General features: G+C 44.3%; 1 protein-coding gene across 1 annotated transcript; it reads left to right on the top strand.

Moving 5' to 3' along the window:
- The first annotated feature begins 52 nt into the window (after positions 1-52).
- Positions 53-24,247, top strand: PLAA (phospholipase A2 activating protein). Its single transcript, XM_083593207.1, has 14 exons — positions 53-318; positions 6,240-6,433; positions 7,387-7,487; positions 7,598-7,718; positions 10,042-10,209; positions 12,376-12,511; positions 14,570-14,739; positions 15,501-15,658; positions 15,788-16,007; positions 16,345-16,416; positions 17,357-17,428; positions 18,437-18,538; positions 21,162-21,326; positions 23,530-24,247. Exons 1-14 carry the CDS (start codon positions 170-172, stop codon positions 24,093-24,095), a joined length of 2,394 nt encoding a protein of 797 aa, XP_083449333.1. The 5' UTR covers positions 53-169; the 3' UTR covers positions 24,096-24,247.
- The last annotated feature ends 385 nt before the right edge of the window (positions 24,248-24,632 follow it).

The raw sequence follows: 24,632 nt of genomic DNA, 5'->3' as shown, positions 1-24,632 counted from the left end.
TAGTCCTTCCCTTCCACCCCTCCGCGGTGCCTTCTGGGCGTCGCGCTTCTTCCGGCGCTCTGCGGGATGACGGCACTTCCGGCGGAGGGCGGGCGAGAGGAAGCGGAGGAGGCGGGCTCCGGCGCTGCTACTACTGCTGCTGTGTCAGGGGGCTCGAGGGTTGTTCGCGATGGCCGCCGCGGGGGGCACCTACCGGCTTCGCTGCTCCTTGGTGGGACACGAGCTGGACGTGCGGGGCCTCAGCTGCTCTCCCTTCCCCGCCGGCTCCTTCGTCTCCGTGTCCCGGGACCGGACGGCGCGGCTGTGGGCGCCCGACAGGTCAGTCTTGGAAGGCGGGGGGGGGGGGGAAGAAAGGAAGGAGCCTTGAGGGGAGTTTTGCTCTGCCTTTGCCCTCCCTTGGCCGTTTCGATATCCTCTGAAAGGAGGATCTCCCGGTTGCTGGCTCCGTTTGGAGGCATGGCGGAGTGGCGGTGGGTTAGCATCGTGGAGTTGGAAGGGACCCCGAGGGTCATCTAGTCCAACCCCTTGCCAGGCAGGAATCTCAGCTCAAGCATCCAGGACAGGTCGCCAAGCAACCTCTACTTTAAAACCTCCAAGGAATTGTAGAGTTGGAAGGGACACCTGAGGGTCATCTAGTCAAACCCCCTGCTAGGTAGGAATCTCAATAATGATGATGATGATTTATTTATACCCCACCCATCTGGCTGGGTTTCCCCAGCCAGTCTGGGCAGCTTCCAACAAAAGATTAAAAGCACATTAAAGCAGCTTTTCTCAGCCTGTGGGTCCCCAGATGTTGTTGGACTACAACGCCCATCACCCCTAGCTAGCAAGGCCAGAGCTCTGGGATGATGGAAGTTGTAGTCCAACAACATCTGGGAACCCACAGGTTGAGAACCGCTGCATTAAAGCATCAGTCATTAAAAACTTCCCTAAACAGGGCTGCCTTCAGATGCTAAAGTATCCATGACAGATGGCCATCCAACCTCTAAACCCCCAAGGAAGGAGAGTCCACCACTTCCCGAGGGAGACCGTTCCAAACAGCTCTTGCTATCAGAAAGTTCTTCCTGATGTTTAGTCAGGAATCTCCTTCCTTGTAACTTGAGGGCACGGGTTCGAGTCCTGCCCTCCAGAGCAGGAGAAAACAAGCTTGCTCCCTCCTCCACGTGACAGCCCTTGAGATATTTGAAGATGGCTATCCTGTCTCCCATAGCTGTCAGCGTTTCCCTTTTTTAAAGGGAAATTCCCTTATTCCAAATAGGATTCCTCGCAAAAAAAGGGAAAAGTTGACAGCTGTCTGTCTCCTCTCAGTCTCCTCTTTTCCAGGCTAAGCATACCCAGTTCCTTCAGGCACTCCTCATAAGGCTTGGTTGCCAGACCCTTGATCATCTTGGTTGCCCTTCTCTGCACACATCCTTCTTAAATCGTGGTGCCCATAAATGGACACAGTATTCCAGGTGTGGCCTGATCAAGGCAGAATAGAGTGGTACTATGACTTCTGTTGATGGAGCCTAGAATAGCATTAGCTTTTTGGCTGCTGCATCACACTGTTGATGGGTGTGATGGGTTGGCCATTTGATTTCAGTAGGATTAGGACTGCCTACAGTGAGGGGGGAAAGTATTTGATCCCCTGCTAAATTTGCCCGTTTGCTCTCCGACATCTGGCTGGTTGATAGGGGATCAAATACTTATTTCACTCATTATAATGCACATCAATCTCTGACTTGTCTTCTGGGTTTCTGGGGGTTTTCCTGTTGTTATTCTGTCTCTCACAGTTACAATAAACCTACCATTAAAATTATGGTCTGGTCATTTCTTTGTCAGAGGGCAAACGGGCAAATTTAGCGGGGGGATCAAATACTTTCCCCCCTCACTGTAGTTACCCGAGTTGTGAATCGTGCCGCACGTTTACAAGTTACTGTTTAGATTAGGAAAGTCGCCAGCTTGTGATTTGAAACATCTAAATGGTTTCTAAAGTGATGGGCTCTTTATTTCTTTATGTGACCTGTAGCGTTAGAAACCTAGATATATAAGCTAGGGGCCAAGTGGCTCCTTAAACCCAGGTTGCAGTTGCCAAAACGTAATGTCTACATGCCATTTTGGGGCAAGACGACTCTAAAGTCTTATTTTTCAAACGATGGACTGACTGCGATTGATTCTTAGTTAAACATCTGGCTAGTTCAGAGGACAACCTTGAGCTAGGTTAAGATCCAGGGAGAGTCCACATATATACTGGCGGCTTATTCCTACCTCTCTTTCTTAATGGTGACACAGACCATTCATAACCTAGGAATATTCTTCACAACTGTGAGCAGGGGGGTGGGGTAAGTGAAGACAAGCGACAGCAATGAGCTACAACGTTAACCGCTCCTGCTCAGAAAAAGCATTTTATTTCCTGAAATTCATTCTGATTGTGCCGATAAAATAGAATGGATGGAATTCTACAGGATGTGGTATTAGTTGGATTTCCAGATGGTGGAGATGTCAGGGGCCGGCCAAGGCATCTTCACTTGGTCGCAAGTGGCCAATACTCAAGTGCTCGCAAGTTACCTGCTGTGCCACAGACTAGTCTCCCTTCAAGCACATATCCATGTTGTCATAGGTTAGTGGCCTAGACGAATGAAATAAAAGAAATAGGCTCTTCCACATTCCAAGCACTTTGCCTGGTAACTTGGAAGGAAATATTTAAGAGTACAGTCAAACTTTGGTTGTCGAATGTACTCCGTTCCGGAAGCCTGTTCGGCTTCCGAAAATGTTAGACAACCGAGGCGCAGCTTCTGATTGGTTGTAGGAGCTTCCTGCACTCAAGCGAAAGCCGTGTCGGACGTTCGGTTTCTGGAAAACCTTAAAAAACCGGAGCATTTACTTTCGGGCTTTAGGTGTCCAGGAGCTGAAACGTTCCAAAATGGAGGTGTTCGGGATCCGAGGTTTGACTGCAGTTGTTGTCAACCCCAAGTTAAAAAAATAAGTTTGTGAAAAACATCTTTGATCTTAGGTCACTTTGAGCGCATTGTTGATTTTCATCTTTAGTGTAGGCCTAATATGCAGGTGTATATCTATCTATGTGTTTATCATGGTGTGCGCATAATGCACATGCATACATGTAATTTATTATCTGTCCTTGTGCCAAGAGTTATTGGGCCACAGTTTGACTGACAAGATCAGGTTCTTCTGGTCATGGAACATTCTAGCACTGGGGTCTGGATGTGACAGGAAAAGTATTGTACACTCAGTAGCAGCAGGACAAAACACATGGACAGCTTGAGAAGTACCTTGGAGTTACAAGTGGGAACATAAGAGAGAGCAAAAACAGACTTCAGCAAGCAGCAGTGTTGTGAGGGCTACAATCCCTAAACTTCTAAAAAAAAATTATAATACAGGACGGTCCTCACTGAATTTAAAACAGCTACTGAAAGAAATTGCCATCACAGACTACAAAGCAATGGCTGTTAGTCTGAACAAACCCAGTGCTTTTGCTTACAAAAAAGAGTCAAGGCCTGGTGTGGCTGTCATTATGGTAAATTATGAATGAATTTTATTATTTTGGTCACAGACCAGTTCCAGCCCACATACAATATCAAGGAAGTCATAAAACACGATAGGGATACATTTGAATTTGCAGTTAGGTATAACAGGGACAATACAGATATAGCAACAGTTAAAAATATATAAATTAAAACTTAGTCACTAACATATAACCTAAAATTATCATTTAAAACCTTAATCATTATGATAGCAGGGTAAATTTTTATAAACCAGGGGTGGCCAGCTCCCAAGAGACTGTGATCTACTCACAGAGTTAAAGACTGGCAGTGATCTACCCCCCACTTTTTTAAGGAAGGAATAGAGCCCTGTTTTGGGGGGTGCAGGGCTAAAATTTTGAGCTTTTTTTAGGGGACCCAAACTTCTTGGGCTTCTTTCGGGGAGCCAGTGATCTACCAGTTGGGCATGCCTGTTTTAAACCATCAAATGTCCCCTTACTCTATTTATGTAGCGCCATAACTGTTAAGGCCATTCTTAGACTTTTCTGTGAGAAAACGGTTCTTTCTGACATATGCCAAACTATGTTCTTCAGGGCCATAAAATCATGAATGAACTCCCTAAAATGTCAAGACCAGTTCACAAATCAAGATAGATGAAGTCTGAGCCTATGTATAAAGTACCACTCATTGTTTTAAACTTGGAAGGGATTTTTTAAGATATAGATTGTATCATAATGGTGGATTTGAATTAGTGGAGTTTCTTAAGCTAGCACAATTGGTTTTACCAATTCCTCCTTCCAAATGCAACCCTCTATGCCATATGCTGTACCACTCTCCTGCTCTCAGGAACAGCTAATGGATACGAGGAATTGGCAAAAATCAGGTGCAAGCAGCAGTGGCTCTTCTAGATCAAAGTCACCACTGGATGCAACCCTGAGAATGCACAGAATTGCAACACCATTTTATTACAAAGATTCCTAAGTTGGCCTAAAGTGAAATAAAACAAAGACAACTAATCTTCCAGAGAAGTGATGATTATCGTCAAAACAAGGTTAGTCTTTTAGACTAAACAAAGAGATTCTGAAGAATTTAATCAATTTTATCAAGCTAGATTGCTTGCCATGTCTTAGAGGAGACCTTGAATTGAAGTGGCACTGATTTTGTGTATAAAAACAAATGTTTTGAAAGAGGAATAACTGCAGTTATTCCCTGACGGAATGTAGTTGTTGGACATGCCAACTAATGCATGGCCAAGTCCAAACACAATGGCGTATTTCGATGTAATGCTAAAACACTCTTTTGCGAGTTTCCTGCTCATGATTTCCCTCCCCCTATCTCTGGTACAGCAGGCATGAAGAGCAGACTGGAAGATTTCTCTTGTTCACGTGTGAATGTGCTTGACCTTAACTGAAGTTTGTCTGAACAAGCCAGAATTATTAACTATGATTTGAAGTTAGCAGGTTCAATTCAAAATCCTTTATTAGGCATAGCACACCACACATTATCAAACAAACATCATATACAGACTGTATAAAATACGGGCTCAGCGAACACAATTTATCCCAGTCCTATTCTTAACTCTAAAAAATAAATCGATGTACATAGATAATATAATACAACACAGCAACATCATCTACCATTAAGAACCACTAAGTCTCTCTATCATGGCCCATTCTTTCTTCATGGACAGCACTCAAAAATTCAGCCACTATAACAGTAATTTGATGTTAGCAGGTTCAAAAGAGCTATAATAATAAGAATAAGAATACAGTCATACCTCATGTTGTGTTAGGTTCATGTTGCGTATTTTCGGCTTGTGAACGCAGCAAACCCGGAAGTGTTTACTTCTGGGTTTTGCCGCGTGCGCAGAAGCATTCTGTGCGATTCACACATGTGCAGAAATGCTCTGTTGTGCTCTGTGCTTGCGCAGAAGCACCACTCTAGTTGCAGACTTTTTGGGGTGCGAATGGCACCCTGGAATGGATCGTGTCCGCAACTAGAGGTACCACTGTAATAATAATATAACAACAACAACAACAATTATTTAATACAGTTAAAAGCTAACTACCTCTCTGTATGAGTTCATACATAACACACCAGTTAGTCGAAATGGAAACAAAAGCTTCCAACCTCTGCCTTCTGGCTGAGGGGAGACATGCATGGGGTGTTAGGAGCGCATGAATCCAGTGCTTGTGTTAATGTGATCAATGATAAATCTAATTGGCTATAGTGGTGCAAATTGCGAGCTCACCCTTTGAAATTTGCACTATGCCTAGAACATACATTGGCATTTAGATACCAGATAGATTTTCCCTGGCTTTTTAAATGGGTAAAGGTAAAGGTACCCCTGCCCGTACAGGCCAGTTGTGTCTGACTCTAGGGTTGTGCGCTCATCTCACTTAAGAGGCCGGGAGCCAGCGCTGTCCGGAGACACTTCCGGGTCACGTGGCCAGCGTGATGAAGCTGCTCTGGCGAGCCAGCACCAGCGCAGCACACGGAAACGCCGTTTACCTTCCCACTATAAAGCGGTACCTATTTATCTACTTGCACTTAGGGGTGCTTTCGAACCACTAGGTGGGCAGGAGCTGGGACCGAAAGACGGGAGCTCACCCCGCCGCGGGGATTCGAACCGCCAACCATACGATCGGCAAGTCCTAGGCACTGAGGTTTTACCCACAGCGCCACCCGCGTCCCTTTTTAAATGGGTAAGATTCCCTTACTACAGGAACATAAAAACTTTGGTTTCTTTTTTGTCTCCAGTCTCAACAGAGGATTTACAGAAGTGCACTGCATGAGCGGCCATTCAAATTTTGTTTCTTGTGTGTGTGTCATCCCTCCAAGCGAGCTTTATCCACGTGGATTAATTGCCACCGGCAGTAATGACAACAACATTTGCATTTTCGCTTTGGACAACTCTGCACCATTGTATGTCCTTAAGGGTCATAAAAACACAGGTAAGAATACACAGATTTTTAAATTTTATTTTCAAAAGTTGCTTGGTTTTAAGTATTCTAAGAAATAACTTGATTTGTAAAGTTTTATCATGAGCAGACGTTACTATTATGACCTTTAGAAATGTTACATTATATTGTTGTTATTGTTATTATTGTTACTATCATTACAATTTATTACTTGCCCATCTCTCTATGGTTGCAGGGCAGGTTACAATAATCAAAATACAATATTAATAGTAAAAGGAAATATTGCACAGTATTAAAAACAGTTTAAAAAACCTTGAAATTGTAGAAATAAGGTGCATCCTAGAAATATACCTCTCAAGTGTCAAAAGCCAGGGCAAAGAGGTGTGTCTTTAGCACTCCACCAATCTTAGCACCTTAGAGGTTCTCTAGGGAAATGGGCCTGGAGGTAGGAGATACGGCTTGGGAGTTGGCTTAATGAAGACATAAGAGAGACTGGTGATAGTGTCGCCAAGGCAGAAAAATATTTTCCACAATCTGTTAACAGCTGAGAAGACAGAACCTTACTTGTGTAGCTATTTTTCAGTCAAAAGTGCTGCTTCTGTTTTCCAGTTGTTTGTGGTAGCTTCTCATCACCTCATGTATTTCCAAGGATGAAAATTAGGTTAGTGAAATTTGCTATGGCGTATCGTCTGAAAATAGACCAAAATCTGTAGCTTTGCTTTGCTAGCACATCAGAACACCTTTTCTCACTCAGCTACACACAACCCCTGTTTTAGGCGCGACTGATATGTGCACAGTGGCACGCATGCGCAAACCGCTGAACTTTGAAGTGACCTGGAAACATCATAAAAGACGTCACTAAAAGGGAGGAACGGGGTGATCCAGTTTCACACAAGTGCACAATGTCCTGGAACGCAACGCTCACGCAAATCGGGGAGTAGATTAAACGTGAATTTTGGCGATGTTTATTTAATCTTCTGTTCTAGTTTGCAGCCTCTCCTCTGGGAAGTTTGGCACCCTGCTTAGTGGCTCGTGGGATACGACAGCCAAAGTCTGGTTGAATGACAAATGCATGATGACACTACAGGTACAGAAACTCTGCTGGTGACAAGAGTTCATTATCAGCAGATCATGATTATTTGAACTTCAGAAAAGGTAGATTGTCTCCGTCAGCATTCATGTTGTTCACCTTTATAGGGCCACACTGCAGCAGTATGGGCTGTGAAGATACTACCTGAACAAGGATTAATGTTGACTGGTTCGGCTGACAAAACTATTAAGCTGTGGAAGGCAGGTCGATGTGAGAGAACTTTTACTGGTAGGTACTTGGCTAAAACAGTTTCTGTGTATATACGTAACTTAGCAATATGCCTCCACACCCGGAGAATTAAAGAGGTTTTATTCTAGGATCTGGGTTTTGAGGGTTCTTTCTTCTTCCCCACCCCATGTGTAGAAATTAGTGTGGTTCTTTATCTTGAAAGCTTAGAGGAATAGAAAATGGCAAGTTCACTAACTTTATGTAATAAAGGCTAGTAAATCGAAGGCAATTAAAATGGTGGGCCTTGCCAGTGGTGGCCCCACAGTCGTGGAATTCTTTCACTTATGAAATTAGCCAGGCCTCGTCGCTTGCAATCTTTAAAAGCATATGGAATACCGTATTTTTCGCACCATAGAATGCACAGGACAATAGGACGCACCTTGTTTTAGAGGGGGGAGAACAAGAAAAAAAAATTCTCCCCCTCTCTGCCCAGCGCCCCTTCAGCGAAGCGGCAGGAGGCGTTGCGCAGAGAGGGGGAGAATTTCCCCCCTCTTGTTTTCCCGCTCTAAAACAAGGTGCCGTTTAAGGTGCGTTCAGGCGGCTACCTTGGAAGCCTGGAGAGCGAGAGGGGTCGGTGTGCACCGACCCCTCTCGCTCTCCAGGCTTCAGCTTCCTTTCGACCTGCTCCTTGGGGCTGGCGGGGGGAAACCCACCACCAGCCCCAAAGAGCAGGTCAGGGAGCAGCGGAAAGGAGCAGCGGAGAGGCTGCTGCCATAGTCGCGACTCACCTCTCCAGCTGGGAGAGGGTCGCTGAGCTATGGCTTCTTTAGCCCCGCGCGCGCTCTCCCGGCTGGAGAGGTGACGCGCGGCTAGAGAGGCTCCTGCCATAGCTGCGCGTCACCTCTCCAGCCGGGAGAGGGTCGCGGGGCTATGGCGTCTTCGCTCCATAGGACGCACACACATTTCCCCTTTTTTTTGAAGGGGAAAAAGTGCATCCTATAGAGCGAAAAATATGGTACCTCCCCCCACTTTTCTATGTGGCTCTTAGGGATTACTGTACTGTAAATCTGTGGTTACAAAGTGTTGTAGACCTTTTGGTTTTTATTTTATGGCTGATTTTTGCTGTTGGCATAATAGCTATTTGAATATGGTACATTTGGGGGGTGTGGATAGAATTTTTAGATATACCTGTCAAGGCCTTCCAAAACATTTATGAACTAACAGTCCCATTGATGGGTTTTCACTGCCTCTTCACCGTGAAAAGGTCTGGAAATGGGAGCTGCTATCTCTCGTTATGTAGATCACTTGGGCCAAGCCATTCACATGATAGGAGCCAGGAGCTATTCAGAGTACTTTTGCTGAAAAACAAAATGAAACTTAATGCGTGGCCAAGGAACAGAAACTTAGGCTGGGGTAAAGAAATGAAACTTAGCAGAGCCAGCTGACAGCACTTAGCTGGAGCAGTTTTTGGAACTGAAAACTTAGCTCAAGTCAGAGTACATAGCTAACACAATGAGCAAGTCCATTTTGGGAGGGAGGGTTCCTTTTGCTCATAAGCAGAAAATTGTTAATAGTAATTTTTCTTTGGAGGTGCCATTTGCCAGGCACAGCAGTGACGATGTCCTGAAACAGCAAAGTGACAGAGCCAGTGGCTTCTGAGTTTTTGCAAGGAAAGTGCACCCTGAAAAGGAAAAGGGAATATAAAGTTTGCCTTTCCATTAACAATGTACCTTTCGTTCCCTTCAGTAGCTCAATACTTGTATTCAAGCTCTGTGTAGATGTAGTCCCACTGACATGTAAACAGATCAGTTAAAAAGTGGATGATTAACCTCTGAAAAATATTTGACCGCCCTAACATGTAACAAATTTAGGAAAGGAATCTATTAAAATGCCTTTGGTGAAAGGACAGTCCTGTGCTGTAAGCAGTGTCACTAAAGATTCCTTTTCATGCTCTTATGCTTTGAACAGGATACAGTGCCTTTGAGTTTTTTGCATAATGTTCATGTTGAACCATTAGTCTAATGTTTCCCAGCAGCCTGTGCTTGGACAGTAGCTGAGCCATCTTGTTATGTGCCAGCCGTAGCTTCCTGTCTTCAAGAGGGAACTCAGGTAGTGTTCATGAGTCTGAGGCTACAATTACACAAATGATACTTATACAATGGGTCTATATTTGAGACGATCTCACTGACCAGGGAGTAGCAAGACCCTGTTCCTGACCACCTGGCTTGCTACTAGTAATTTTAAAGTGAGATCTGCTTTTCAGTACACCACATGAGAACATGGTTTTATAAAGCATTTCATGGCTAGAGAATATCATCTTTCAATAAGATGTGGAGAGGCTCTCAGTGAGACTTACGTTTTATCTATCTTTCCTTTCATAAAGGACATGAAGACTGTGTAAGGGGCTTAGCCATTTTAAGCGAGACAGAGTTTCTTTCTTGTGCAAATGATGCCAGCATTCGAAAGTGGCAGGTATCGGGAGAGTGTCTTGAGGTTTACTATGGCCACACCAATTATATATACTGCATATCGGTCTTCCCGCAAAGTAAAGGTAAGAAACTGTCCTCAAGACATACTTTTTTTTTTAAAAAAAAAGACGCTATAAAAAGGATTGTGCCTTCTAATTAAAAGTAGATTTAGAACTGAGTAAATTATAATTCTTTGACTGGCACTAGAGTAATGGTTTTCAAACTCCCTTCCATAGAAGACTCCACATTAATTTATCTGCCACAGTACCCCTGTTTTGGCTTGCAATCTAGGGTTTTGGCTTTCAATCGAGGGTTCACTCAGTATATGTGCAGAGCTGACCAGGCTTGCTTAGTTCTTGTAAAACCTGGCAGCTAAGGAAACCTAGGATTCCAAGGAATCCCCAGATTTCCCTAAACGTACTTTGAAAATTCCTGCAATGGACGGCTGAAGAGGATGTCAATGGATGCCAATGCTATGCACAAACACAAATAACATATTTCTTCAGCTTTTTTGCAACCTGATAAACTACCGTACTTTTCGCACCATTACACTCAGTTTTTTTCGTCTAAAAGGTAAAGGGAAATGTGTGTGCGTGTTATGGAGCGAATGCAGGCAGGAGGAACCGCTCTTGCTGGCTGTTCGGCAGCCTCTCTTCCTCCGCTTGGCTGGCTGAGAAGCCGGCAACAGCTGAGCAACAGCTGAGTGTCGGGAGACAGCCTCTCTTCCTCCTGCCTGCCTGCTCTATGGCTTTTTGGCGAGGTGGGAGAAGGGAGGCAGCTCGGAAGCCAGCAAGAGCTGCACGCAGTGTGTAAAAGCCAAGGTGGGGAAAGGGAGACAGCCTCTCTTTCTCCTGTCTGCCTCCTCTATGGCTTTTTGGCGAGGTGGGCGCTCGGAAGCCAGCAAGAGCTGCACGCAGCGTGTAAAAGCCAAGGTGGGGAAAGGGAGACAGCCTCTCTTTCTCAGTGTCTGCCTGCTCTATGGCTCTCCCTTACACAAATGTAAGCGGCTCTTACTCTGCTTTCTTTACAATGAGCCAGAAGGAGGGACAAAGAGGCATCCCCTTCCGTCCCTCCCCCAGCACCTCACCGGTAAATTCAAACAAAGCCGCTTACAAGGCTCCTGTCCCTGAGTCTCCTCCTCCTCTTTTTGCTCCCGTTCGAGGCAAGGCAGCTCCACAAATGTGAGTTCCCCCTCTCTCTTCCTTCCCTCCCTCTTCCAACTTCAAAAAATATTGGGGGGACAGCCAGGTAAGCCCCACTCACATACCACAATGGGGGATGGGGGATGACTCCCTCAAATATTTAATGGGGGGGGGGTGAAGGCATCTAGGCCCATAGGAGTTGGCTGCTTTGCCTAGGACAAATGTGAGCTCTCCATCTCTCTTCCCTCCCTCCCTCCTTCTTCCAACTTCAATAAAATATTGGGGGGGCAGGTCACAGACTGCAATGATCTCAAGACAAAGTGCATGCACACTGGTACCTTATATGAATGGCAATGCCCATCAGCATGGGGGGATGATGACTTTAATGGGGGGGGTGAAGGCACCTAGGCCTATAGGAGTTGGCTGCTTTGCCTAGGACAAGTGTGAGCTCCCCCCCCCTCTTCCTTCATCACTGTATTGGAGATGTCATACATTACTGACAGTTCCTTCATTCACGTGGTTACAAAACACGGATCCACATGGATCCTCAGGATTTTTGCACTGGGTCACCCCAAATTCACCATCAGATCACATAGCATGTCCATGGCTACAGCATGCACCAAAAAAATCAAGCACCCACTGTTGCCTGGGGCCGCAGTGGTGCAAAAACGTGGTTACAAAGTACGGATCCACGTGGATCCTCAGGATTTTTGCATTGGGCTACCCCAAACTCACCGTCAGATCACATGTCTGTGGCCACAGCATGAACCACAAAAATCATACATCCACTGTTTCGTTTAGAATATTTTTTTTCTTGTTTTCCTCCTCTAAAAACTATGTGCGTGTTATGGTTGGGAGCGTGTTATAGAGCGAAAAATACGGTATAATGATAACACTCTGTTTTAGCTAAGCATGGAGTGGTTTGATTGGCAAGTGGCATTGACTCCTTGTTTTTTCCTACCCCTATTTCAAACTGATGGATTTGATCCAAAGGTGCTCTTAAGATGAGAGGGGTATTTTTGAGACACAAGTGCTGCTGCTAGGGGAAGGGTAACTTTCCATTTGCATCTTTCTCAATTTAATGAATGGCACGTTGCATTATTTTAGATTTTGTTACTACTAGCGAAGATCGATCGCTCAGGATCTGGAGAAAGGGGGAATGCACACAGACAATCAGACTTCCAGCTCAATCTATCTGGTGTTGTTGTGTGTTGGACAACGGGGACCTTGTCGTTGGAGCAAGGTATTCAGATTTCGGCTTCCTATCATCTGTTCATCAAGATGCTGAAGGCAGGCCGAGTAGATATTTTTGTGCCGCAAGAAGGAACGATTTGGCCTCATGGTCACACACTTCCTTGCTCTTCTCTGGAGCGGAGCCAGAGAGGAAATGGAAGATTCTGCTTCCATTTTTAGATTGACCATAGTTCAGTGTGTCTGAACTATAAACTGTGGCTAAACTCTATGATTAATTGAAACCAGCCAGTTAACATTGAATCCAGTTTGTGAGGGTTCGGTTATCATTACAAGTTAGCATGAAAAACGAGGGGTAAAGCTTCTGAACTCCTCCTAGAGGAGTGCAGTAGAGGCGTAAGGAGGGGAATGTGTGAACCCAATACATACAGTGGTGCCTCGCAAGACGAAAAGAATCCGTTCCGCAAGTCTCTTCGTCTTGCGGTTTTTTCGTCTTGCGAAGCAAGCCCATTAGCGGCTTAGCGGATTAGCGCTATTAGCGGGCTTAGCGGATCAGCTGATAAGCGGCTTAGCGGATCAGCTGATAAGCGGCTTAGCGGCTTAGTGGATCAGCCTTTAAGCGGCTTAGCGATCAGCTGTTAAGCGGCTTAGCGGATCAGCTGTTAAGCGGCTTAGCGGATCAGCTGATAAGCGGCTTAGCGGCTTGGGAAAAAGGGGGGGGGAAAGGAAAAAACCCCCGCAGGAACTCGCAATACATTTTTGTCTTGCGAAGCAAGCCCATAGGAAATTTGTTTTGCGAAGCACCTCCAAAACGGAAAACCCTTTCGTCTAGCGGGTTTTCCGTCTTGCGAGGCATTCGTCTTGCGGGGCACCACTGTATTCTTGTTACGCTAAACTATGATACAGCATTGCCTCCAAAGGAGATTGTTGAACAAAACAGAGTTTTAAAGACACCTGTGTAGTTCCATCATGCATTTTGGGAACTGGCAGAAGTTTGAACATAGTTCCCCAGTGGATCCCTGGCCAATTTCTGGTAGACGGTACATAGCAGTTGTTGTTAAATCTGTATTGTGTGTTTTTGTTTTTTTGTAACGTATGCAAACAAAACAAACAGGAATATTGTGCACCAACCCAAAGAAAGCACATACTTGAAAACTACCCACAAAGTAGAAAAACATAGATAGCTTGCATTCCTTCTTCCGCCCCAGCCTAGTTGTTTCTACCACTTCCAAGTGTTGTAACAAGCAGCTCTGACTCAGGATCCTGCCCTTGTTTCCATTTTTGGGATAGGTTGGCTCATGACAAATTGTGTTGTCAAGGAGGGTGGATAGCTATTGAACACCTCAGCTCCAAACTGAACCGTGCATACTGGAAGGTAGAATGATCACCAAGACCATGGGTAGGCAAACTAAGGCCTGGGGGCTGGATCCGGCCCAATCACCTTCTAAATCTGGTCTGTGGACAGTCTGGGAATCAACGTGTTTTTACATGAGTAGAATGTGTCCTCTTATTTAAACTGCATCTCTGGGTTATTTTTGGGGCCTGTCTGGTGTTTTTACATGAGTAGAATGTGTCCTTTTATTCAAAATGCATCTCTGGGTTATTTGTGGGGCATAGGAATTCGTTCATTTCCCCCCCCCCCAAAAAAAAATATAGTCCGGCCCCCCACAAGGTCTGAGTGACAATGGACCGGCCCCCTGCTGAAAAAGGTTTGCTGACCCCTGACCAAGACTATATACTCGGTATCAGTTAACACAGATCATTTGTGCCTTAACCTTGAGTACAGTTTGGCTGTGCATTCTTGTTTTGTACCTGATCAGTGACTGAAATGAACACTAGGGTTAAAAAAAATGTAGACCACACAAGTTTGCAGTAGGTCCTCAACTTGATGCATTTCACTGGATTATTCTAAAATTAATTACCTTGCTTCCTGGGGAAGATCGGTTTGAAGATGAGGCATCAATCTTATGATATAAAACCTGGTCAGCAATCTGGATTTCTTTCTTAGAGGGGGGGACGGGACGGGGACAGCAGTAAGAAAGGAAATAGGATGTGCAGGGGCAGGGGAACGCTTTCCTAGATAATGAAATTATTATTTTTCCTCTTTCAGTGATGGCATTATCAGAGTGTTCACTGAGTCTTTGGAGCGCACAGCAAATCTGGAGGAGATCCAGGCTTTTGAAAACGAACTTTCTCAAGCAAAAATTGATCCTCAAACTGCTGATTTAGGGGACATCAGTGTTGATGAGCTTCCTGGGAGAGAGCATTTGGATGAACCAGGTATAATTTTAAATTTATCCGGCAAACATGCATCCCTCCTCATCTATTCTGTCCTGGTAAATAAAAGGTTTAGGGCAGGAGTGACTAATCCACAGGCTATATCTGCCCCTCCCCACCAAGGTTTTCTTGCCAAGACTCTGCAAACTGGCCATCTTTTTCAGTTAAGTTTTAACTGACAGCTCCCTCAGCCTGTAATATTATTATTATACTCTGCTCCCAAACATTTTTAGGTTTTTTGTGGTCTCCAAGGCCTCCCAGATCTGTCATCTTTCTATATTTTTTGTAAAACAAACCAACCCTGTCTTACCCATTAGTCCCCTTTTGGATAGCATCTTCAGAAATGTAGTTCTTGGCATGTTCACTTGTACACTTTAGCCCCAGAGAGTTGGCTGGGGGTTGTTATGGTCCTCTGCTCCCTAAATGGATTGCCACCCTTTTGTTTAGGGACTACAGTCATACATTGGAAGTCAAACGGCTTAGTTCCCCGAAAGTTTTGGCTGCCGAACGTCGTAAACTATTCCGTTTGTGAACTACTTTTGGAAGCCGAACGTCTGACAGGGCTTCCGCTGCTTCTGATTAGCTGCAGAGGCTTCCGCGCACGCCTCCTCTGCGCCGGAAATAGCGTTTTCGCATGTGTGCCCAGTCCACCATGGCATCTGCAGGACTGTGAACCTGCCCAAGGCCCAAAAACTTTGCTGACCCCTGAACTAAAACCATTTTCTCCAGGCACGCAGCTGATTTTCTCCTCTCTGTGTTTTAAGGTACAAGAGATGGACAAACGAGACTTATTAAAAGTAATGGGAAAGTTGAAGCTTATCAGTGGAGTGCTGGCGAAGGGAGGTGGATGAAGATTGGGGATGTTGTCGGTTCATCAGGAGCCACACAGCAGACGTCTGGAAAGGTTTTATTTGAAGGAAGGGTAAGTAATTTTTCACCCCTAACGTTTAGTAATTAAACCCTGGCAGCCCAACCTATTGTTGGGCTGTGTGCGCTGGAATGGTATATATAAGAATAAATCACTCTCGCCATTTCCCTTTCCTTAAAAAAGGAATACGACTATGTTTTTACTATTGATGTGAATGAAGGCGGGCCCTCTCACAAGCTGCCCTACAACATCAGTGATGATCCCTGGCTGACGGCATACAACTTCTTGCAGAAGAATGATCTAAATCCAATGTTCCTGGACCAGGTGGCCAAATTCATAATCGATAACACCAAAGGGCAAACGCTGGGACCCACGAATGCGGAATTTTCAGATCCTTTCACAGGTAATGAAGAGCTCCAAGATGCCTTCAATTTGCTACCTCGCTCCTTGTTAAATATGTGGCTGAATAGCGTGCCAGAGTTCTTTTGCCCCTGGCCCTACTGCGGACCACTGATTATGTATTTTGTGTCTTTATATTGTAATTTTATCTTGTGAACTGCCCTGAGACCTGCGGGTGGCATATAAATGTAAGAAATGATAATAATTTTCCTTTCTGTTTGCAGCGGATAAAAGTATGGGCACTTCATTAAGGGGCGAAGCTAATGGGGTGTTTCCCCTCCATGTTTTAATAATAAGAGTGCATTGGATCACATTCTTTTCTTCGGTTTATCTTTTCATAGGCGGTGGCCGCTATGTTCCAGGTTCTTCCTCGGAGTCCAGGGAAGGGCTCCCAGCTGCAGATCCGTTTACAGGTACTGTGTCAGTGATGGCAGAGTTGTTTTTTTCCCCTACTGGGAGAATAAATGTAAAGTTTTGGGTTTACAGTTGGTGTGGTGAAATGGAGCTGATTGGACGAGGCAGAGAGCAAAGCTGTGATGTTGGCTCAGAATCGTTTTATTTCTTTTTTAAAAATGTGCCTTAGAATCATAGAATTGTAGAGTTGTAATGGTAATCTAGTCTTCACCCAGGGGAGCCCTAGAATGTTCAGCCCTTGTTAAACAGAAAAAGCACCACATTTCTAGAAGCAAAGGCATGACATTTAAATGCAACTTTGGACCAGAAACTTGTCGTAGCTTTTTTTTAAAAAAAACCCTTTTTAAACAGGTGTGTCTTGAAAGAATTATCATTTGGTACTGATTGATTCAGATGAGTATGGGTGTTGTAGAGCAGTTTCACAAAACTTTGCATCTCGGGGGGAGATGATCGCACTTGGCAAGGCGTTTCCTTAGCAAGTAAATTGAGGGCTTTGGTTTTGATGGCGACCATACACCTGGGCGCTAAGGCAACTGTGGCGGATGAGTCATGGCATCCTCCAGGAGCCAGCTGCTTGAGTTTGAGGTTCAGAATAGAAGTTGAGACACGAATTGCACTTTCACGTAATGATTGCCAAAGGGTTATGATTATGATTCCTGCGAGACTCAATCCTGGGCTCTCTCACACAGGAAACTTAAGGCTCCAATCCCGTGCGCTTTCTTTAGGAAAACAATGTATACACACATTGGAAATAATAGAAGTAAAAACCATGTAGAACCCATTCGTGCTGAGCAAAGATGTTGGGATCCAAATATGGAAGCTACAAAAATGGAGTGTGGGCTTGCTGTTGCTGTTTTATTATTATTATTTAAACCCAAACACTTCATACTGTGGACGTTTAAGCAATGTGAATGCAATTTTGTTCCTGTTTTTCTCTAGGTACGGGTCGCTACGTCCCAGGTTCAGCATCTGAACCTGCAGCTCCTGCAAGCGGAGCTGATCCATTTACAGGTAAGTAAATCATTCGTTTCACAGTTTTGAAAACTTATGCCAAAGCTCTGTGCTGGTCACTTACATCTGCCCTCCTCCTCCCCCAAAATAACAAAATCCCCACTCCCCTCCATCCTGTTGCCACTTCACTCCCGCTAAGCTTTGTGCTGCTTCTAACTAGAGAAACCAAGCACAGTGTTATAATAGCTGACCACACGTTCTCTCCACTTATTCATGCTTGTGGATAAGTTAGTTGCAGTTCAGATGGCAGAAATGCAGATAAAGGGAAAGTTGGGGTGGAAGTAAGGTGAGGTAGGGCAAGGAAAGGAGGAAGAGAAGCTATTCAAAAAGGCAAGAGAGCCTAGATAAAATCAACTTTCTTTCCTCCCCGAACCACATATGACAACAGTGTCTCATACCAAATGCAAATGAACTGTGAAAAAAGCTTGTGTGAATTGAAAGTAGAGACACACTATGTGTCCTTGCCTTTATTTGTCTGTTACACAAGAAAACCTTTAAAAAATTTTATTTTTATTTTCTTGCAAAAGATTCTCCATCTCCTGTTCTCAGAAGGGTGTGAAATGTGGCTACTGCCTTTTGTAATAGCGCATGGATAAACACAAATGGAGTTAATAAAATTAATTATACTGGGCTCCCTTTGAACTAAATTTTGGAAGCCACTTAAGTCTCTGAAATGTGTTAGCTAATTAAAAATCTGAAACGCTCAGGATATGAAGTGCTGTTTATGTAACCATTTTTTTCTGTAGGAGTTAATTCGTTAGATTTTATCCCACACTTTCTCCTAGGAGTGCAGAGAGGTGTTTGAGGTAGCCTTAGATTAAATTACTTGGTCAAGGCCACACAGTGAACAAAGCATTATTTTTATAAAAAACATGTAGACATGGAATAATTTAATTTATGGTTTAGTAATAGCTACATAATATGTGACAATTAAGCTAATGTTTTTTCCCTGCTATAGGGTGCAAAGCTATACAGCTAATTTTCTAACAATTTATTTCTCCCTTCTAGGGACGGGTGCCTACAAATTAACTATACCTAAAAATGAAAATATTTATTTCCCAAAGAAGGAAGCTGTTGCTTTTGATCAGGCCAACCCTACACAAATAATGGGTGAGTGCATTTATACGGTTTGTTAAATGATGATTGGGGTGAGCAATTATCCTTCAAAACACGTCAGTCCCGTAAAACGTTTTATTTTACCCCCCTGAAACTATTTTCAGCCTAGTTTTACGTCTGAGAAATAAAACATAGGAAGGTTGGATTACTCAAAAGATGTGTGTTTTTAATATAATAAAGCAGCCACTTGCTTCTTGTGAATTAGAAATATTGCACGTCAGGCTCTTTCCAGTATTGCTTATCTCCCCCTGTTGAAGAAGTGAATATTTTGATACGCCGTAAGGACTGGAGCAATTGCTAAATATATCGAATGTACTTGCCATTTTGCCCCGTGGTATTCAGTTGACCGCAGTCCTCCCTGGATAGCTGGGAGCATTAAAAGCACTGCCTACTTTCCCCTTTCTATGCAGCTGGAATAGATGACAAGGGGTGCAAGCAATGAGCAGCAACATAATCAGTGGATCTGCTTTTGTGGCAAATGGACTTTTGTGCAAAGCTGTACAGTACAAACCTTTTTATGTTCTTAAGGCATTAAAAAGGAAGGTTAGTTTCAAGCTTATTGATTTGTATTACGTGATGAATGTCTTACAAGGATATTGGAATAGACGCCTGAAATCATCTGAGAAGCTAGTGCATGGGTAGGCAAACTAAGGCCCAGGGGCCGGATCCGGCCCAATCGCCGTCTAAATCCTGCCCACGGCGGTCTGGGAATCAGCGTGTTGTTACATGAGTAGAATGTGTGCTTTTATTTAAACAGCATCTCTGGGTTATTTGTGGGGCATAGGAATTCGTTCATCCCCCCCCCAATATATTCCAGACCCCCACAAGGTCTGAAGGACAGTGGACTGGCCCCCTGCTGAAAAAGCTTGCTGACCCCAGTGCTAGTGTAACCCAAGCCTGCTGCTGACACCACACTCATGCTGCAATCTGCCATGGGTTCTGCAGGCGCTCTTCTCCACTGTGTATTCAATTTGTGCCATTCAGGGGCATAGCAGGGGGGAGGGGCAGGGATGCCTCAGGCACACAATTTTAAGGGGGTGCGAGCCGGGCGCTCCCATGCAGGGATCCCCATTCCACCTCCCTGCTGCCGAGGGCCTGTGGACCCCAGAGTCCAGCCTGGCCTGGCCTTGCTGCCCACAACCCCTCGCTGAATGGCTGCCTGTCCAGCGTGGGGGGGGGGGGGATGTTTTCCGCCAAGGGCAGTTTCATCTTGCTGGGCTCCCCCTTGTGTGGACAGGTAGGCGGTGCACTTCAGCTCCACTGGCGCGGTAAGTTTTGTTCACCCTCCGCACCCCACCCGGCACGTGGGGCACCCAGATGCCAGCCAGCGCCACAATGCTGCACTGCCTATCAACTTATACAACTGCCCCCCACACTGCATGTTCTTTCAGGCATGTAGTGAAAGGGTACTTACCTGTTCCTCTGCCATGTAAGTTGGGTCATTGTTCTGGAACCCCAAAACTGGAACCTAGTTTAATGTTTATTTTTTTTAAGGTAAGCAGTACTGTCTTCGGCACCGGTTACCTAGTGAGCCTATCACCTTTCATGATTTTCAGAGTTCGTAAGACTTTCAAAATTAAGAGCAGGCTGGGAGCCCTCATAGGAAGCATCCATAGGGCAGAGACTTAAAAGTCTCAAGAATGAGGTACACACGAAGCAGCCTTATACCAAGTCAGGCTGACTGTCTATGCCAGCAATATCTGCTCTGCTGAGCAGCAGCTCTCCTGGGTGTCTTGTGCAAATATCATCATCCTGGAGGGTCTGAAAATGAGAACTTCGGCATGCTGCTCACATGCTCTCCCTCTCCCATTGGGCTATAACAGTGGTACCTCAGGTTACATATGCTTCAGGTTACAGACTCTGCTAACCCAGAAATAGTGCTTCAGGTTAAGAACTTTGCTTCAGGATGAGAACAGAAATTGTGCTCTGGCAGTGCGGCGGCAGCAGGAGGCCCCATTAACCAAAGTGGTGCTTCAGGTTAAGAACAGTTTCAGGTTAAGTATGGACCTCCGGAACGAATTAAGTACTTAACCCGAGGTACCACTGTAGTTTCGTTTTCAGAAGCTCAAAGCAATTACAAATGCTTTTGAATTTATTGTAAACACCTGGTTCTCATCTTCCACACCAAACTTCGATAGGTTTACTTGGGAGTACACTGAATTTAGTGGTGCTTTCTTCCTGGTAAGTACACCTTGGGACTGCAGCCTCTGTCTCATGATTTGAGGTTTAAATCTTAAATTGTTTTGGACTACAGATCATATGTTTCATACATTCCCTTTCATTCTACAACTTTTTCCAAACTCTCACTTAAACATCTTAATATTTGTGTGGTGAAAGGAACATAAGACAATTGTGAAGCAATGCCATGGAAATATCTCCTGTACAAATCCTAGAGAGCACACTGTTTATGCATAACGCAAATCAGGTTTTGGAGCACATTTGAGATGAAGCAAAATTGTTTTATCAGTGGGGATTTGCCCGCCAGGCAACTAGGTTGACATGAAATATGCCGACAGGGAGGATTAGAATTGAACTGGATTGAGAATTCCATTTTCGTATTCATAACGTAAAGAGGTTCAAATAGAGCATTTCAAACTGTCTCCCATTTGTCTCACAGGCAAACTGAAAGAACTTAACAGAAGTGCCCCTGCTGAACAGCAGTTAACTGAAGATGATTTAGATCTTCTGGAGAAGATGCTCTCTATAACCTGCAACACCTCCTCTGAAGCTCCCACAGCCCAGCAACTGCAAACTTTGTGGAAGGCAATTAACTGGCCAAATGGTATGGAATTGTTGTTGGGGACATCTAGTAGGTCCAGCAAATTAGATGGGCGGGTAGCAGTTAGAAAAGTTCACCTTATTTCACATCTCGTTAGATACACCAGACGTGGGTGGCGCTGTGGTCTAAACCACTGAGCCTCTTGGGTTTGCCAATAAGAACATCGGCAGTTCAAATCCCCGCGACGGGGTGAGCTCCCGTTGTTCGGTCCTAGCTCCTGCCAACTTAGCAGTTCGAAAGCACGTCAAAGTGCAAGTAGATAAATAGGTACCACTCCAACGGGAAGGTAAATGGCATTTCCGTGCACTGCTCTGGTTTCGCCAGTAGCTGCTTAGTTCTGCTGGCCACATGACCTGGAAAAACTGTCTGCGGACAAACGCCGGCTCCCTCAGCCTGTAAAGCGAGATGAGCGCCACAACCCCAGAGTCATCTGCGTCTAGACTTAACTATCAGGGGTCCTTTACCTTTACCTTTTTAGATACACCAGTTTTTATACCACAAATAATTTTATTTCTTTGTATTGGTGATTGTCAGTTTAATATATTAGTGGCTGATGGGGATACTGTTCTATTGCCCATAGGGTGAAGATTTTATGCTGATTAGAGTTCTGAAGTTTAATCTTAAGACTATCCTACTTACCGCCCCCGCACACCAGCTTATTTTAATAGCAATGACATTTGTAATTCAGTTGTCTGAGTTACATAAATATGCTAAGGATTCCATTATTTTCCTAAAATAGAGAGATGTAATTCAGGCTAGATCAGTTCCTAAACTGCTGAGTTCATAAAATTGTCATCAGCCCCAACCCAAATTCTTAGGACTATAAATGAAAAAGTTTAAGAAATAATCAATATGTAATACTGTAATTTATTAATTTTGATTCCCGGCAATGGCAATTGATAAAATGTAAATAAAAAAGAAAAACCAGTGAAAATAATGACTTTTTAAAAAATCTTCTCTAATGAGATGGATGGGCCTAATGGGCTTTTAACAAGCATATGAATATTGGGCTGTAGGTTTTGTGAGTCTTGAGTCACCATGTTCTTCGCTGTTTAGCCTGCTTCTCTGTTCGTACAGTACCACGGTCTGAGAATACCATTATATTGTGGAATCGTCTTTTTAAAAATACACTACAATGGCCTCTTAAACATATTTAACTTCTGCGATTTCAACTTTGCATGGTTGAAGCATGCAAAAGCTGCTTGAAATTGCGCAAGTTAAATGCAGGCAAGGTGGAGAGCTTAAATACTCTTTGCGCCTGGTCCACTTGGCATTTCCTGAGCAGCAAGAGTTTTAAGCTCTGTTTCAAGGTTTTGTGTATGGCTGATTTTCATGTACAGTGGTACCTTGGTTTAAGAACAGCTTGGTTTATGAACAACTTGGATTAAGAACACTGCAAACCCACAAGTAGGTGTTTTGGTTTGTGGACTTTGCCTTGGAAGCAGAACATGGTTTTGTTTCCTGTTGAGTGTGTTCCATTTGTAAATTGAGTCCCCCGCTGCTGTGGGAAAGCACGCCTTATTAAGAACACTTTGGTTTATGAACGGACTTCCAGAACGGATTAAGTTCGTAAACCAAGGCACCACTGTATAGGTAAAACCCTCAGAACTGAACCTCCATGTTAGATGCAGTTGTCCTACACAGAAGTTCCTCAATGGGCAAGGGAGGTGCACTCTCTACATTCTTAATGCCCTTTATTTCAGAGTTCATAAATATTATTTTTACTATACATCATTAATAACAATAACAACAACATGCCACCTATCTGGCTGGGTTTCCCCAGCCACTCTGGGCAGCTTCCAACATTAAACATTAAGAACTTCCCTATATAGAGCTGCTTTCACATGTTTTCTAAAAGTCGGATAGTTGTTTATTTCTTTGACATCTGACGGGAGGGTGTTCCACAGGGTGGGCGCCACCACCGAAAAGGCCCTCTGCCTGGTTCTCTGTAACCTCACTTGTTGCAGAGAGGGAACCGCCAGAAGGGCCTCGGAGCCAGACCTCAGTGTCTGGGCGTTTCCACCCCAGGTCTTTATTCACACCCTGCCCAGTCCCTTAGACCCCCTAAGGGGGTCAAGTATCCACCCCCTTTAAGAAACCCTGGGCTAGACGAACCTTTCCCATAGGGGTTATGACAACAGACCTGCTGAAAGCTCTGCAACATTTCAAAGTGTAACGAGGTCGCTTGTTTTCCCTGTGTTCCTAGACATTGTCTTTCCAGCGCTCGATATCCTCCGGTTATCCATCAGGCATCCCAGCGTGAACGAAAGCTTCTGCAGCGAGAAGGATGGCCTACAGTTCAGCAGCCACCTGATCCAATTCCTGAACCCCGGAGGAAAGCAAGCCAACCAGATGCTGGCCCTTAGAATTTTGTGCAACTGTTTTATCCACCCAGTTGGCCAGAAGCTCATGATGTCACAGGGGGACTTGATAATGTCACAGGCAATAGAGCTGAAAATAAGCAGCAATAAGAACATTCACATTGCATTAGCCACCCTGGCTCTGAACTACGCTGTCTGTTTACATAAAATTAATAACATTGAGGGGAAAGCTCAGTGCTTATCAGTGATCAGCACAGTCATGGAAATTGTGCAAGACCTCGAAGCTATCTTTAGACTACTTGTGGCTCTTGGGACATTGATCAGTGGTGATTCAGATGCTGTACAGTTAGCTAAGTCTCTGGGGGTTGATTCTCAAATTAAGAAATATTCCTCTGTGTCGGAACCGGCTAAGGTAAACGAATGCTGTAGGTTGGTGCTTAACTTGCTCTAACCGTTTCGTTTTTTTAAAAAGCACTTGAAAGTCTATGGCTATGCTGAAGATAAACTTTTTCATATTTTACAACAATGGAGAGAAGAAATACTGTGGGTTAACTATCTGGACATTAAGTAAAAAAACCTAAATAAAATCTTTTTTTGCACTGATACGGAATTTGTTGTCCTTCAAAGCTGCAATGCATGAGAGTCAGTCTGCAGTAGCTTTTGAGTGTTTGGAATCAAAGGTCAACAGAAATCAACAAAGCAGTCTCGATTGACCGAGACAGTTTTAAGAACGAGCTATCTTAGCTTTGTTTTTCATGTCATATTTTAAAAGAAAGCACATCAGTGTACAACCACAGCATTTTAAGTTCTAGTACCTACACTCATTGTTCTAGCTTTTAGATTGTGAGGCACCGCAGCCTAACATGGTCCTGATTTCTTGTGGAACAGAATATTTCTGTGGAACTATTTTCACATAGTTGTGTTTTTTTTAAGAGGCACTTTATCTGATAATGTCTAGTATGCCAGGAAACATGTACTTTGAGTTTTC

Source organism: Podarcis filfolensis (assembly GCF_964270895.1).
Source record: "Podarcis filfolensis genome assembly, chromosome: 17".
NCBI lineage: Eukaryota > Metazoa > Chordata > Lepidosauria > Squamata > Lacertidae > Podarcis > Podarcis filfolensis.
The sequence above is the reverse complement of the archived record's forward strand: the minus strand, read 5'-3'. Positions and strand labels throughout refer to the sequence as shown.

Bases quoted from the DNA above. Each gene is read 5' to 3' on its own strand.
- PLAA (XM_083593207.1), top strand. From the start codon at position 170: ATGGCCGCCGCGGGGGGCACCTACCGGCTTCGCTGCTCCTTGGTGGGA. The intron at 7,719-10,041 runs GTAGGTACTTGG...CCTTTCATAAAG, and splicing joins ATGTGAGAGAACTTTTACTG to GACATGAAGACTGTGTAAGG. The intron at 12,512-14,569 runs GTATTCAGATTT...TTCCTCTTTCAG, and splicing joins GACCTTGTCGTTGGAGCAAG to TGATGGCATTATCAGAGTGT.